The sequence below is a fragment of the Alexandromys fortis genome, unplaced genomic scaffold (assembly GCF_014885135.2).
Source record: "Alexandromys fortis isolate MF-2015 unplaced genomic scaffold, M_Fortis_MF-2015_v1.1 scaffold_252, whole genome shotgun sequence".
NCBI classification, from domain to species: domain Eukaryota; kingdom Metazoa; phylum Chordata; class Mammalia; order Rodentia; family Cricetidae; genus Alexandromys; species Alexandromys fortis.
Genome location: NW_026068127.1, coordinates 643,558 through 658,878, shown reverse-complemented (window position 1 = coordinate 658,878; position 15,321 = coordinate 643,558). Strand labels below are relative to the sequence as shown.

The 15,321-nt window shown below is 51.4% G+C and overlaps 1 protein-coding gene across 5 annotated transcripts in view; it reads left to right on the top strand.

Moving 5' to 3' along the window:
* Adcy3 (adenylate cyclase 3) overlaps window positions 1-15,321 on the top strand; it is a 74,113-nt gene that overhangs the window by 35,129 nt on the left and 23,663 nt on the right. For all 5 annotated transcript variants that reach the window (XM_050125879.1, XM_050125882.1, XM_050125878.1 and 2 more), the window contains exon 3: window positions 285-434. In XM_050125879.1, the coding sequence (XP_049981836.1) occupies window positions 285-434 (150 nt within the window). The remainder of the gene's footprint in view (window positions 1-284; window positions 435-15,321) is intronic.

Below are 15,321 nucleotides of genomic sequence, written 5' to 3'. Positions count from 1 at the left end.
AACTGAGTAGCCAAGGGTCGCTCTACCTCTTGGAGAGGGCTTGATGGTGGTATGATGTAGGAGAGCAACAACCGCCTTTCACCAGGCCTTGTAAACTTGCATCCAAGCCGTGTGACCTGTACACGTTCCTGGCATGGAGCCATATCTTGCCGATGGTGGTTTATAGGGTAGGGTCCACTCAGAGGCCTCTGACGTCGATCCCTGCCAGCCCTTACCTCCCTGTCCCTGCTTCCCTGAAGATATATATTCATCAGTCCTGTTCTTTCCTCTTCCTCGACACATAGATCCTGGCCAACATCTTCCTCTACCTGTGCGCCATCATCGTGGGCATCATGTCCTACTACATGGCAGACCGCAAGCATCGCAAGGCCTTCCTGGAAGCCCGCCAGTCGCTGGAGGTGAAGATGAACCTGGAGGAGCAGAGCCAGCAGCAGGTGGGACTCAGGGCTTGTGGGGGACCCTGGGGGAGCCGTGGGCCTTGGGCCTGGACGGAGTGGGTAAGGAGAGGGGCCTGCAGGTGCTGTGGGCTCGGGCAGCTATGCCCCCTCCCAGCTCCTCCCCCTCCCTCTTCACTTCGGAAGCAGCAGCAGCAGCAGCAGCTGCCAGGTCCCTGGGGCCCCTCCTGTTTATCTTTCTCCATCTGGAGGAGGGCCTGCTTGTCTCCGCTCTCTGTTTACTGGCCGTGCTCCAGCCTAATCCGCACAGAACGGTCCTCCCAGTTCCCATGTGACTCAGCCTTCTAAGTGGGCTTTGGTCTGGATTCATCTCAAACACGTCTTAGAGGTCTCTAGAAATGACATCCACCAATCTCCTGTAGGTTTGTCTCCCTTCCTCGAAACTGAGGCCGACTCTCCACCCTGGGTAACATGCCACGTTGTGCGGGTGGTGTGTGTGTGTGTGGGGGGGCTGTTACAGCTTTACAAAAGCTTCTAGATTCTGCCACCGAGGCCAATGGGCCTTTAGTTTTAGGAATTGCTGACTAAGCTTCTGCTCTCAGCCTCATTCATAGGCGCTAAACCAGTGGTTCTCAACCTGTGGGTCACAACCCCTTTGGGGTCACATCAGATATTTACATTATGATTCATAATGGTAGCAAAATTTCAGTGATGAAGTAGCAACGAAAATAATTTTATGGTCGGGGGTCACCACAACCTGAGGAACTGTGTTAAAGAGTTGCAGCTTTAGGAAGGTTGAGAACCATTGCTCTAGACAGCAGTATTTGAAGGCACAAGTAGTTACTTAGCAGATGCGTGCGTGTCCTCTCCCTTGGGGTACATGTCCTCTGTTTACCAGAGAGATCTAGAAGCTTCCTAGTTAGGCCTTGGAGTCATCTTTTTCAGAAAGCAGGGTTTATAGGGAGAATTTCCCTTGCCTCTGGTGACAAAGGTTTGTGATTTGTGGCCCATGGTGTTCTCAGGGACCTGCTGTGGCCTGGCTGTATTTATAGATTTCCCTGTATGGCTCTATAAGGATGCTGTGTGTCTGATCTCTTATGCCATGGTGGCAGCATTGCAGAGTTACCTCTGAGCTAGCCCAAAGTTCTTTTAGCTCTGAGCCTTGCTTTCCTCATATGCAGAGGTGCGGATCCTTGCGGGATCTCCAGAGGGTCAACTGAGAAGCACTTTGTCGAGAAGTGGTTTGTAAGCTGTGAACCTGGGGCCGGCTGTGGCACCTTTAGGTTCTTATCTCCAGGTCCACACGTTACCTCTGGGCAGGGTCAGCTCAGAGAGCCTGGGAACTGGCAGGAAGGGCCTTCTTGGTGCCCCAGAAATCTGGAACACTGTGAAGCAGCCTGCAGGTGCTGGCAGCCTGCTGTGCAGGAGCCGGCACTGCCCCCTGCTGACTGCCAGGTGAGGCAGACAGGAGGGTCCACCTGGCTAGAAACCCTGTCTCGAAAAATCAGGAAATAAAAGCAAAAAGCAACAAACAAATGAAAACCCCCCCCAAAACTCCAAACAATAACAAAAATCCTTTCTCGTTTTCTTCTTTCTGTTTTCTTTTTCTTTGATTTCCTTTGTGTCCTTGTTGTCTTCTATGTATATAACCTCGAGGAATAAGCTTTGACATGTTTTGTTAAAATGTACTTTAAAAAAATTTTGTTTATTGAGACAGGGTCTCTCTCCGTAGTCCTGGATATCTTGGGCCTCACTCTGTAGACCAGGCTGGCCTCAAACTCACAGAGATCCTCCTGCCTCTGCCTCCCAATACCACCTCCCAGTGTCTTTCTGTTTTTTGTTTTGGTTTGGTTTTCAAGACAGGGTTTCTCTGTGTGACAGTTCTAGCTGTCCTGGAACTAGCTCTTGTAGACCAGGTTGACCTCAAACTCAGAGAGATCCGCCTGCCTCTGCCTCCTGAGTGCCTGGATTAAAGGCCTGCGTCACCACTGCCCAGATGCCTTTCTGCTTTTTAATTACAGAGTCTCACTGTGTAGCTGCCCTAGAGCTAGTGACAATTCTGCCTCTGTCCCCTGAACACTGTGACTGTAGGTGTGCTGTCTACCATGCTGATGTCCCTGTCCCTGAACACTGTGACTATAGGTGTGCTGTGGTCTACCATGCTGATGTCCCTGTCCCTCTCATCCTCGTCTTTCCTCCTGGGCTTCAGCGTACTCGTGCGGCCCTCATGTCAGGTTTCTACTCTTTTCTTCCTCTGCTCTGACAGTTGTACTCAGTCACCCACGATGCCAGGAACGATGGCGTTTATAATTCCTTTAAGTAATGTTTCTTTATGATACATTAAGGTGCAAATTCTTTCGGTTTATAATTCTTAAAAGAATAATTGCAAAAGTGACGCAGACTCTTCGCTGTGAGTGTCTGAGGAAGCAGACGCCATGGCATTAAATGACAGAGATCCTATTCGGCCCCCTAGATTAGGTCCCCGAAGCCTCATAATTCACAGTCAAACTTCAACATTTACAGATGAAAGCAGCTTCAGTGCTGCCCCTGAGATGAACGTCTCTTAACACATACAGCTTTCAGGCGCAATTTTGATGGCTGAAGTCTTACGTGTTTGCTTTTGAGGTAGGTTCTCTCATAGCCCAGGCTACCTGGAACTTGTAACGTAGCCTTGAACTTCTGGCCCTCCTCCCTTTGCCTCCTGAGTGCTGGGATTATAAGCATGCACTTTCATACTCATTTGGTCATTTGGTACTGGTCTCTCCTGACGACCTTCTTCACTGTCTCGCTCCCTTTGTAAACACTAGCTCTGTCTCTGGTAGTCCACAGAAACCTCACTCTGTCGTTGACTTCATCTGGAGTGTGGCTGAGAATGTGTTAAATGCCCACATCTTTTTGCTCAAGTCCTGGCGTCTTTGCCCCCCCCCCCCCCCCCCCCCCCCCCCCCCCCCGCACCCCCCCCCCCCCCCCCCCCCCCCCCCCCCCCCCCGCTCTAAGTTTTTCATAAAAATATTTTGTGTAAGGGCTGGGCTTTCTTTATATAGTGTGTGTATGTGTGTTGTATGCATGTATGTGTGCCTCTGTGTGTGTGTGCATATGGGGGTCAGAAGAAGATGTCTGCATTCTCTGCCTTATTCCGTTGAGATAAAGTCTCCCATGAAACCCTAAGTTCTCTGTTTGGGTTAGGCTGGCTAGCCAATAAGCTCCCAGCTTCCCCCAGTCTACCCCACCTACTGTGCTGGGTACAGGCAGCCATGGTCGAGCCTGGCTTTTCCATGTGTGCCAATCATTCAGGATCAGATTCTTAAGCCTGCACATGAGGTGTCCTGCTCCCCTGAGCTGTGTCTCCAGCCTCTGGGTTTTTTTTTTTTTTCCAGCCTTAATAAAAGTGGTACTCACGGCCACAACGGCAGGTAAATGTACTCGGTGTAGCTCCTTAAATGCAGAGCCTATAACTGTCTGCATACAGGGGCGTGGCAAGTGCAGGACTGGTCTCTGCTTCGTACTCTTCATGGGCAATCCTGTTTGAGAGCCAGCTTCAGGAGGAACCCAGTGCTGAGACACAGAAGGACCTCCGCGCACCACGGCCTCCGTTCCCTTTTGTTGTGAAGAAGAATCACGACTAAACGTACATACAGAGGTCCCCAGGCACCGATCTCACTTCCTGGATTAATACGCCCTGACCTCTCGTTAACCTTTAAAGTGTGATTTCAGGGGCCCAGCTTTTGCTGCTCTTCCAAAGGACCTGAGCTTGGTCCTCGGCTCCCAACTGCCTGTAACTCTAGCTCCAGGATATCAGATGCCCTCTTTGGCTTCTGTGGGCACAGCACATGTGCACACAACTCAACCGAGTCCTTCAAAAGCCCTGACTTCAGTTTTCTGGTTAAATAGACCATTCTGTATCTTAGAACATTTACACTAAGATCCTGCCAGTCATATCTGTATCTTAGAACAATTACGCTAAGATTCTGTCAACCATAGTATCTGAAATACGGAGGGTCTATTTCTCTTGATTTTTGGCCCTGTCTCCTGGCATTTATTTTATTTTATTTTACTAAATGCTAGATGCTGTGTATGGGAGGCTGAAGTGACTATGAAAGACACTGTGTCTCTTCAGAGAAAATTTTTTTTGTTACCTTTCCCACAGTAGACATCTGTGTTTGGAACAGATCCTGTTGGTCCAGTGTGGGGGAAAAGATGACTTAGGGCTGAACAGTTTAGAGGAGGTCTACTTCTGCCCTATGCTCTTAGGAGACTGGCTCTCATGTTAGGGGGCGGGGCTTGAGCGCCCTAGATGGTGAGACTGCTGCAGAGTGATCTTCTGTCTGTATCTTCTTCTCTAGCAGCTTTTGTTGGGATGCTGTGTCCCACCCCTCCTGCCTCCATGCACCCAAGAGGAAGAGAATACCGGATGTCAGGCTTGGGCTTCAGCTCTCTGTTTTCCAGCATCTCAGCCCCGGTACTCTGTCTTGACAGTCTGTTCTCTAAGTCTCATCTCTCCAGCCCCTGAGACTCCCTCACCTCTGCCCTCTGTTCCTGGCCCCAAGGGAAAGATGGCAAAGTATATTAGGTTCACCTAAATGCGATTCTCTTCCCTCTGAGGCTTTTGCCCCTCACATCCTAGCAACTTCAGTATTTCTTATTGCTTCTAGAGAGCTAGAATTTTTATGTGTGTGCAGTGTGTGTGTGTGTGTGCGTGTGTGTGTGCGCGCACACGTGCATGCACCTGTATGCAGGCTGAAGAACAACCTCAGGTAATGTCTGTCTGTTGTCATCACACCCCCCCACCATGCTCCTTAAAGACAGGGTCTCTTACTGGACCAGAACTTGAAATTTGTCTAGGCATGGATAGGCTGGGCTAGGTTGGGCTATGCAGGGCAAGGTTGGGTTAGGCTGAACTAGGCAGGGCTAGGCCAGTTGGTCAGGAAGCCTCAGGGATCTGCCTGCCTCAGCCTCCTCAGTGCTGGGCTTACAAGCCCGTACCACCAGCTATGGCTTTGGGACAGAACTCAGACCCTCGTGCTTGCAAAGCGAGCCATCTTCTCAACCCCTATTTCTTCTTCTTCTTCTTCTTCTTCTTCTTCTTCTTCTTCTTCTTCTTCTTCTTCTTCTTCTTCTTCTTCTTCTTCTTCTTCTTCTTCTTCTTCTTCTTCTTCTTCTTCTTCTTCTTCTTCTTCTTCTTCTTCTTCTTCTTCTTCTCTTAAAAATTTCCACTCCCTCCCCCTCCCCCCGTTCCCCCTCCTCCTCTCTCACCAGTCCAAAGAGCAGTCAGGGTTCCCTGCCCTGTGGGAAGTCCAAGGTCCTCCCCCACTCCATCCAGGTCTAGGAAGGTGAGCATCCAAAAAGGCTAGGTTCCCACAAAGCCAGTCCATGCAGTAGGATCAAAACCCAGTGCCATTGTCCTTGGCTTCTCAGTCAGCCCTCCTTGTCCGACACGTTCAGAGAGTCCAGTTTGATCACATGCTCCATCATTCCCATTCCAGCTGGCCTTGGTGAGCTCCCATTAGATCAGCCCCACCGTCTCAGTGGGTGGGCACACCCCTTGCGGTCCTGACTTCCTTGCTCATGTTCTCCCTCCTTCTGCTCCTCATTTGGACCTTGAGAGTCAGCCCCACCTCTGATCACTTTTCAGCGTACATTCAGTGGCACTGAGTCCACTTATGACACAAAGCATTGTGTCATGACCATCAGAAAGGAACCCTGCCCGTTCAATGCTGGCTCCTCATCCCCCACATGCTCTGGCGGCGACTCTGAAGCTGCCTGTTGTCGGTATCCCATAAGTAGAATCGTATAGCAACTGTTCTAGCATCCGGCTTGTTTTATTTATTATCCTAAAGTCTTCATGGTGTGTCTGTGGGTAGCATGTGCGGCTTCCTTCTTCCCAGGCAGCATGGTGCTGTTGTAGACCACAGTTACAGCACCAGGACCTTGGAGTGGCATACTATTGAGCATCCTCTTGTTTATCCTTTTGTCTGTGGTGAATAATGCCACTGTGAGCACCGGTGTTTGAAGATCTATTCCAGTCTTGGCTTCACTCCTTCTGGGTACCAACCCAGCAGTGGAATTGCCAGGTACCACTGTGTTTAGCTTTCTGAGGCAGCAGCCTTGTGCATTGTTAATGTTGATAAACATTGCCTAATTGAACCATATACAGGTTCAAACAATTTATACTCCTCTTAGTGATGGACGAGCGTGGACTGAGGCACTTGCATGTCTCGTGTTTATGTAGAAAATATTTCTTTGCTTGCGGAACCCTGATCCCTTGGGACTGTCCTTGGTCACGAGGTCAGCAGACCCAGGTCCTTGTATACCCCATCCCACTGTGCTGCCTCCTTTTCTGACTGACACCAGAGTCTGTGTCGCAGGGGAGCAGCCCCGCCCCTACTACCCCTGTTTTGGTAACATCAGATCTGTATCCAATGCATACACCAGCTTTCTTGGGACAGTAGGGTCTGGCACTCCCCTGTGTGACATTGGGGCTGTGCCTCCTTGTCTTCAGGTTGGCCTTCTGAAAAACTGGGCTTAAAAATCTATATTATTGGCATGGATTGTTTGGGAAGTCCGGGAAAGGAGAGGGTAGAGGTGAGCTTAGAAACTGTAAAGTCCTTTGGTGTTATTCACCACTAGGACATGGCTTCAGCCCCTGGGGACACACTGGCTGAAGGAAGCCCAAGGAGGAAGAAGGCAGTTGGTTGAGAGAGCACCCTTCTCCCCTCTGTTCCTGTCAGGACAGAGGTCACTCCCTCCCTGGACATCAGGGTTGACTATAGGCAGGAGCTTCAGCCTGGGCGACTTGGGATAGTGCAGGCACCCGTTTGCTTTCCTCTGTCAGAGCTGGTATGGATGGAGATGAGACGACAGACAGGACACTTGGGACAGAGGGTGGCGGAAGCCCTAGTAGGAGCAGACAGAAGGTGGTCTGGGTGTAGACCCTACCCCTTCTTGAAGTCACTGCCACACTCAACCATCTGAGCAGTCCTTGTATAAATGCCAGGCCGTTTCGGTACCAGTTCTGAAGGCAGATGAGGCTCTTCCCAGAATGCAGCACTCGGGCCCGTGCCTCACTTGATGGCATCTACAGGCATGAAGTGTTTTCTGAACTGCTCTCATGGCAGATGATGTGCCCTTCACGGAGGTTGCGCGCCCCCCTCAGCCAATCTCCTCTTTACCTCATCCTTTGATACCACAGGGGCCCTTTCTAGTTCCGGTCCCTTCCCTTCTGTCTTCACGGAGGTGATTGGCTTCTTGCCTGGGGTAAAGGTGGGCTAGACGGCTCCCAGGCCTTCCACACACAGACATTTCCTCCCCCACTTTCACAAGGGAGGCGTGTCTCGGGTGACACATGGGTGGAGACAGGAACAAAACGGTTTGGCCCCTCTGGCCCCGGCCTCCTTGTCGAGCAGAGCCGTGTCTGACGGGCACCAAAGCCTCGTCGGTATGTCTGCGCGTGATCCTGGCATGAGAAGGGGTTGTGACCCGCAGGTTGAGAACGGCTGGTCTAGAGGCTTTGTTCTTGTCTCACAGGCCGTCCAGGAGCCACCTGAGTGAACTTGGGGCCTCTCTCCAGCCTCCCCACAGCTCCATGGGCAATGTTAGTGTGGAGCCAGAGGCCCAAAGGGAAGAATTTTGATTGTTTGTGGTGATTCCCATGGGACCTTACTTTGGGGATTAGTTTGGGACCTTGAGAGTTGCTAAGCACCCCAACTGGCACCTGGCAACAGCAGGTACCCAGAACGTCACACCTGTTACCAGGTACAAACCTCAGAATCGTGAGGTATCTGAATCACCCCCCAGAAGCACTCACTTCCCAGGTAGTGAGGTGCAGCTGAGGGAAGAGTGAGGGGATAGGGAGGTGACGTGCAGGGGAAGCGGCCAGCACAGGCTGTGTTCCCTTCAGCCCCTACCCTCCACCAGACCCTGATGGGAGATGCTAGGTGTACAGGGCTCTTAAGAGAGTCATCCGCTGTCTAGGCGAGTGCCCTGGTGTAGGTGCGGGCTCTCTGTGTCTTGGCAATCCCTCTCAAATAACCATAGAGACTTATTATTATAAATGCTTGGCTGACCCCACCAGGCAGTGACGCCTTTAATCCCAGCACTTGGGAGGCAGAGGCAGGCTGATCTCTATGAGTTTGAGGCTAACCTGGTCTACAGAGCAACTTCCAGGACAGCCAGGGCTGATGCTCGGCTGATAGCTTAGGTTTGTTTCCAACCAGCTCTTACAACTTAAATTAACGCATTTCTATTCATCTCTGTGCTGCCTCAAGGCTCATTTACCTCCTCTATGAAATTCCCATGTTGTTTCTTCTGATGCTTGCGACCCCTCAGACTTGGCCTTTCTTCTTCCCAGCATTCTCTCTGCCCTGAAATTGCTGCCTAGCTATCTGCCAGTCAGCTTCTTATTAACGCGTGTACAGGATTATTCCCCAGCACCTCGGAAGCAGGGCAGAAGTAGCGTCCCCCATTCAGGAGAACAGCTGCTGTCACCTGCTTCCTTTCCTGCCTCTGCCTGGGTCACGGTCCTCCCTTGTTTGCCCCGTGAGTGGGTTTCTCTGCTGGAGCTGTGAGCTCAGAATGCACTAGATCATAGCTCAGTCCCTGAGCTTCTTTGTGCTCCGCCCTCTGCTCAGGCCTGCTCTGCGCTTGCCCCAAGTTCTTTGACTGTGAGCGCAGAGCAGGGCACAGTCACCTTAACCTTGAGCTCGGGTCTCTTGGGAGGGTCATGGGGGGGGGAGGATCAGGTTTCTAGTGCCCTCCCCAACGTTGTCCTGGCAATAGTAGGGTGGGGCTGATGGACCTGCTGTGTAAAGAAGGGTCAGTGTGGGCAGAGGTCACAGGGGCGTGACCTCTTCCTCTAGGTGCTGGTCCTCAGTGTCTCCAGTGTTGAAAAGTAGGGGTGTGTCACCCCACAGACACCCCACCTGCAGCATTAATCTGGAAATGGATTTTCATTTCAGCTTCTAAACAGAAACACTCTCGAGTACACCGAATGTTCTTAGCCTTCGTTTTAGCTTTGAAAGATATTTAAATGTGAGAAAAGCCTGTAGGAGCCACCCCTAAGTCGTGAGGTAGACATGGGTCTCTCTGTTGCTTTCCAGTTCCCACCAGTTAGACTTTACAGAATGTTCTTCATGCCAGAATGGCCGAATTTAGCAAGGCACGACCGTCCCTGTTTCAGACAGTGCAGTGACGGGACTCCTGGTGACAGGAGGGCCCTGCTGTGTTGTGAGGTCTCCAGGCAGCCTGGTAAGCTCAGCACTGATGAACCCCGCCCCCAGCCCAAGCCCTCCCCTCCCACTAGACTACCAAGCACCTTCCGAGCTGGCTCAGCAGTTTTTACCACTGCTGCTGGCAGCGTTTTCTTCCTCAGCAGCTGGGCATCTGTGGTCTGCGGCCAGGGCTGGGAGCATCCCCTCTCTGGCTGAGGATCGAAGCTGCGGCTAGTAGTACAGGTAGTTTATTAAATGCCTACTTAATATTTAAGAAATGTCCACATCCTCTACAGCCATCTGGGCTTTTGGCTGCCTTGAAAAGTCTCTCTACTTTTTTTTGAGACAGTCTCACTCTCTGGCCCAGCCTGGCCTTGAACTCGTGGCACTCCTACCTCAGCCTTCCAAGTACTGGGATTACTGGTGTGAAGGAGCCACTGTGCTGGGCTGCAGGGTGGGACTTAGATTCCCATTCTAGCCAAACCACTTGTCACAGGGCCTTGAGTAGTTTTATGCCTGCTGAGCCCCAGCCTGTCTGTGAAGCGGGAGCAGAGGATGGTGAAGCCCGTAAGAGAGGCTGGCGAGGGGCCTGGTGGCTAAGAGCACCTACTGCTAGAGCATTTGTTCATGGGCTAGTGCAATGCCCATGTCAGGTGGCCCACAACTGCCTATTACTCCAGCTCCAGGGGATCCAGTGCCCTCTTCTTCTGGCTCTGCAAGCTCCTGCATGCACACACCCACACCCACAAACACACACACACAAACACACACAACAATTAAAAACAAAAATTAAATTTCTCTTAAAAAAATAGAAGTCAATAAGAGTACATTCAGAGCACAGGTATTCAGGACCTTCTTACATGAGGAGATGGCCCTGAACATAGCAGATTCTGTGGGGGTGGCAGGCAGAAAAGACACGAGTATATGCAGTCGCGCAGGGAAAGGAACTTACCGAGAACCGTGGGTAGAGGGAAGCTGGTATTTAATATCTCGGGCCAGGGAAAGCTTTCTCAAAGTAGACTGGAGATCTGAAAGTGGGGAGCATGAAGCCATGTAGGGGAGGCAGCATTGGAAAGAACCTGAGGTGTGTCCACAGGACACGAGGAACAGAAAGAGAGGCGAGGAGAGGCAGAATGGGTCCGTGAGCCACAGCCTGGAGCCTGTAGTCTGCGTGAGGGCCTTGACTTGGTGCTGAGGGGAGCTAGGGTTAGTCATCCCAGGGTCTTCCAATTCAGCAAGGGTAGCTGCCGATGGGGAAGTAGGGAGATCAGTGAGACATGGTGGTCCAGACCAGGAGTGCGGTGATGGCAGACGTGCTGAGTGCACGGAGGAGCCTAGGTGCATTCTGAAGGCAAAGCCAGCTGGCTTTACGGCTAGATGGAATGAAGAGTGGGAATTGAGGATAGAGAGGGGGCTTCTGGGATGCGGTGGGCTGTGGTTGAGTTTGAGGTGCCTCTGGACATCCTCATGGAGCGGCGGAGAGCCCACACAGACACTTTTAGTGAGTAGAGCTTACTGGAATTAACCACACAGCTAGCATGTTTGGGGTCTGAGACCCATGTTTGCATGAGCCCTGCTGGGCTAAGAAGGTGGGACAGGGCCTCCTGCTGTGCTGATGGGCTCAGCCAAAACCATGCAGCTGCTGGTAAGCCTTTGGTGGCTTCTACAGGGATCTTGTGATAAGACAGGTTTCCCCTTAGTAGCCTCACGTGTGAGCTTTAGGCCTGTCCAAGAGCTGCTGGGGCTTAGCGGGAGCTAGCCAAAGGGTACGACCATTGTCTTACCATTCTAGTCAGGAGTCCCATTGTGTTCTGGCCTGCCTGTTGGGAACATGGTGTGATGAATTCAGATTGACAAAAGGGGCCTGAGGTATGAAGAACTCAGATCTGGAGGGGGTCATACCTGGGATAAACATGTTCTGATAAATTTTGGTTAGCTGTGGACCCCAGAAAAGAAAGGAAGGAAGGAAGGAAGGAAGGAAGGGAGAAAGAAAGAAAGAAAGAAAGAAAGAAAGAAAAGAAAAGAAAAGAAAAGAAAAGAAAAGAAAAGAAAAGAAAAGAAAAGAAAAGAAGAGGTCAGAATGCAAAATAAAATGTATGGCCCAGGGTAAAAGGCAGAGTCCAGGAAAGGTGGGAAGGATGAGGGAATCACCAAGTGACTAGGGAAACACGCAGAAGCCTTTGGAATTGGTTTTAAAACACATGATTTTCAGGGCTGGAGAGATGGCTGAGCAGTTAGGACCACTTACTCTTCTTGAAAAAGGCCTGGGTTCCCTTCCCCTATCATCTGTAACTGCAGTTTACAATGGATCTGATGCCCCCTTCTGGCCTTCATGAGCACTGCACACATGTGGTGCACATTCGTACATGTAGGGCAACACACTCATGCATATTAAACATTTATAAAGAGCGTGATTCTTTGGGAGCTTTTCAAGAAGAGGGAGGGGCTGGTGAGCAGGGGCTAGTAGAAAGGAGTTCATCAGGGTCAAAGAGCATTGTGTGGGGTGTGGGCATGTGCTTGCTCTGTGTATGTGCAGTAGGCATGGACACACACATGCTTGTCTCCATGTGTGTGCACAAGTGTGTATGTATAAGTGTGTTTGTTTCTGTTTCCATGTGTATTTGTGTGAACATACGTGTGCGTGCATGTGTGTGTGTGTGTGTGTGAGTGGGTGGTGGGGGTGATGGGGGGGAACTGTGTTGTGATTGACAGTCTTCATTGGAAGAATATTCTTTGTTCTCAGTGTGGAAGAGACCGATGTCAGCTCAGCCAGAAACTGACTTGGGGACAGAGCTGGAGGGTGGCTGTGTGCTCACTGTAAAGGAACTCAGGGGCACATTTGGAAGGCGTGCTGGTGAGGTTAACTCTCGAGGAGGTGGCACAGGGAGGGATTGAAGCCGTGGGCCATCATTCCCAGCATGGTGTGGCGCTGTCCTTTTTAGGTCAGTGACAGAGCAGGTGATGTGAGCTGCCAGGTCAGACTCTAAGCACTCACCCCAGCCGTGCATAGATGTGACCGGCACATCCCTGTCACCATAGGGCCCAGGCTGTACTTAGTTTTCCATAGTGTTTTAAAGTTATCTGTCTAGTACAGAAGCCACTCACCATAGGTAGCTATGGAAACTGTAGTTAATTTCAACTAAAAGTCAGTTCCTCAAGTTGAGTTTTAAAAGCAGGGTCTCTTGGAGCCTTGGCTGGCCATACCTGCTCTATGTGATACTCCAGTCTGAACTCAGAGTTTTCTGCATGCTAGGCAAGTCCTCTACCAACCGAGCCATGTCCCCAGCCCCAGTTACTCGGTTTTATTGGTCATTGTCCGAGCTCAGTACTGTACATGGCCAGGGGCTACCACACCGGCCAGCACAGATTTGGAGCACTTGCGTGACTCATGGAGCTCTGTTAGAGCTGTCCTAGAGTGACGGCTTGTCCCTTGGGCCATGTCTCCCACTTGATGGCTCGTTAACTCACCAAACCTCTGAGGAACACCTGCTCTGTGCCAGGTTGGCTCGGTGAGGATGCCAGGCACTATGGCACGTGGCTGTCTTTGGACCCTGAGGTTGCACTGCCTCCTGAGGTGGCAGTCATGGTGACCTGCCCACTCCCCTTGTCTCTAGAGACTGCTAGGGGCCCACGCTAGTGGCCAGAAGTCCTGCATGGTCAGTGATGAAGAAAATAAAGTATTCCTGCCCCAGGTACCAGTCCTTCCTGGGTATGATGCGTACCCTCCTGCATGTGTGAGGATGATCGGTCTTTCACTGAATGGCTGAGTTTGGGACCACATCATTTAGAGCGAATAGTGACCTGTAGTTTCCAGATTTTCCACAATGGTCCTTGGATCTCTCCTTGGGAGGAGCTGACTGTTTGGACTCTGATCTCACTTCCTGTCTTCCATAGCCTCCCCTGCCCAGAGGGCCAGGCCAGGATGGGTACTAGGAGGGTCCAGTGTCCTTGTAGCTTCCAAACAGCCTAGAAGCTCCAAGACTCTTGGTATTTGGGTAAATTGGAGACAGGACCAGAACACGTTTTCTAAGTAGTTGCAGGCTTGCTTACAGTGACGTGGGTGGGTCACTATACAAGTAGGTAGGATCCACAGACATAAACATGGTCTTACCCTCCTTCAAACTAACAGACTTTACCCATGCCACACAGACACTGTGTGCTCAACCCACATGCCCCCAGGGTCTCCGCACGTACACACACACCTACACACATGCACACACGCACACACACCACCACCACTGTTATCTTTTCTAACCTAGCCTCTCCTCTCTCACAAGGCTGTTATAGCTACCCAGCCTCTCACCCGCAGAGTTCATTTATCCAAGTCCCTCCTGGCTTCCTTGCTGTAATTAACTCCTGAATGCCTCATCAGAGTGTCAACTCTAACAACTCAGGGCCCTTGGGACCATGCTGGCCTCCTTCCTCTATCTCAGTCCTGAGCCAGCACGCTGACTCACTGCTGAGGAGGACTTGACTGGTTCTTTCTGAGCTTGGTGGAGGCCGTATTGACAGGCATCCCCTCTGAATAGCCTGGCAGCTGCTTGCAGAAGTAATCCTGGCCCATGCCCATGTCAGGAGGCGAGGACTCTGCCTCGGCTACTATGGTCCCCACCTCCTCCAGCCCTGCCTGCCTTGTACTCCATTGTGTGTTTGCACCCTGCCTAGGACAAGCCTCCCCCAAATCTAAGGGGTTTCATTGTCCCACCTCAGTGGCCTACTGGAGTTCCCAGTCTTTCTGCAGACTGTGGTCTTTTTCCTAGATAGGGTCAGGCCCTTGACTTTTTCCCCTCACACATAACCCTCAGGGCAGAGCTGAAGGGAAACTAAAACAAATGACCTGCTTGTCCTGTCAGTGCTGAGCACAGTCTCAGCACCCCTGGCCTTAGAGCCTCAGGCCTCATTCACAGGGTTCGGTTAATCCTCCTCCCTTGGGCTAGCCTCCCACTTCCAGCTTGACACTCGTGTCCCATCTCACCAGACTTCAGGAATAAGAATTCACCCTCTGCTAGGCCAGCACAGTCTTTGCTCTGTAACAAAACAAAACACGCCCCCCCCAAAGCATCTGCTTCTTTATCAACCTTTGAGAGCCCCCCAGAGCAGCTCTAGTCTCTTCTCCACACAGCACCTTTGCTCAGACTTGAGGTGGCTCTGTGATCCCCATCTTGCAAAGCCCCCTCCCTTCCTGGCTGAATCGTAGCCTCTTAGCCCTGCACATGCAGGCTCAACTCCTTCCTGCTGGAAGCCTAAACCCGCTGCCTCTCCCCCCGCCCCCCCCCCGCCCCCGTGGGAGGCATGTAGGATGAGGGGGAGCAGAGAAGCAGGTCCAGGCCCAAGGGGCATGTTTTGGTGGCAGAAGGCAGGCATTTCCCCTCCAGGGTCAATGCCCCTCCTCTTTTGTTCCTCCACTGCTGGTTTGGGGATCCGAATGGGCATTGTAACGTTTATGCTGTCTGAATGGCACCCTGCCCATCTCACCAGGTCACGCTGGAGTAAAGTCTGTATCCATCGCAGTCCTGATGACATAACTAAGTCTTCTGTGACTTTTGAAGTTTTCCTTCTGGAAGGTTTTATACTTTGTACAATGGAAAGAGACTTGTATAGGTGAAAGGCTAAGGCTAGAGGTGCTTACCCAAGGTGAGAGGCCTTGACAACCTAACACCTGATCAGGGAACTCTGACTCTCTCTCTCTCTCTCTCTCTCTCTCTCTCTCTCTCTCTCTC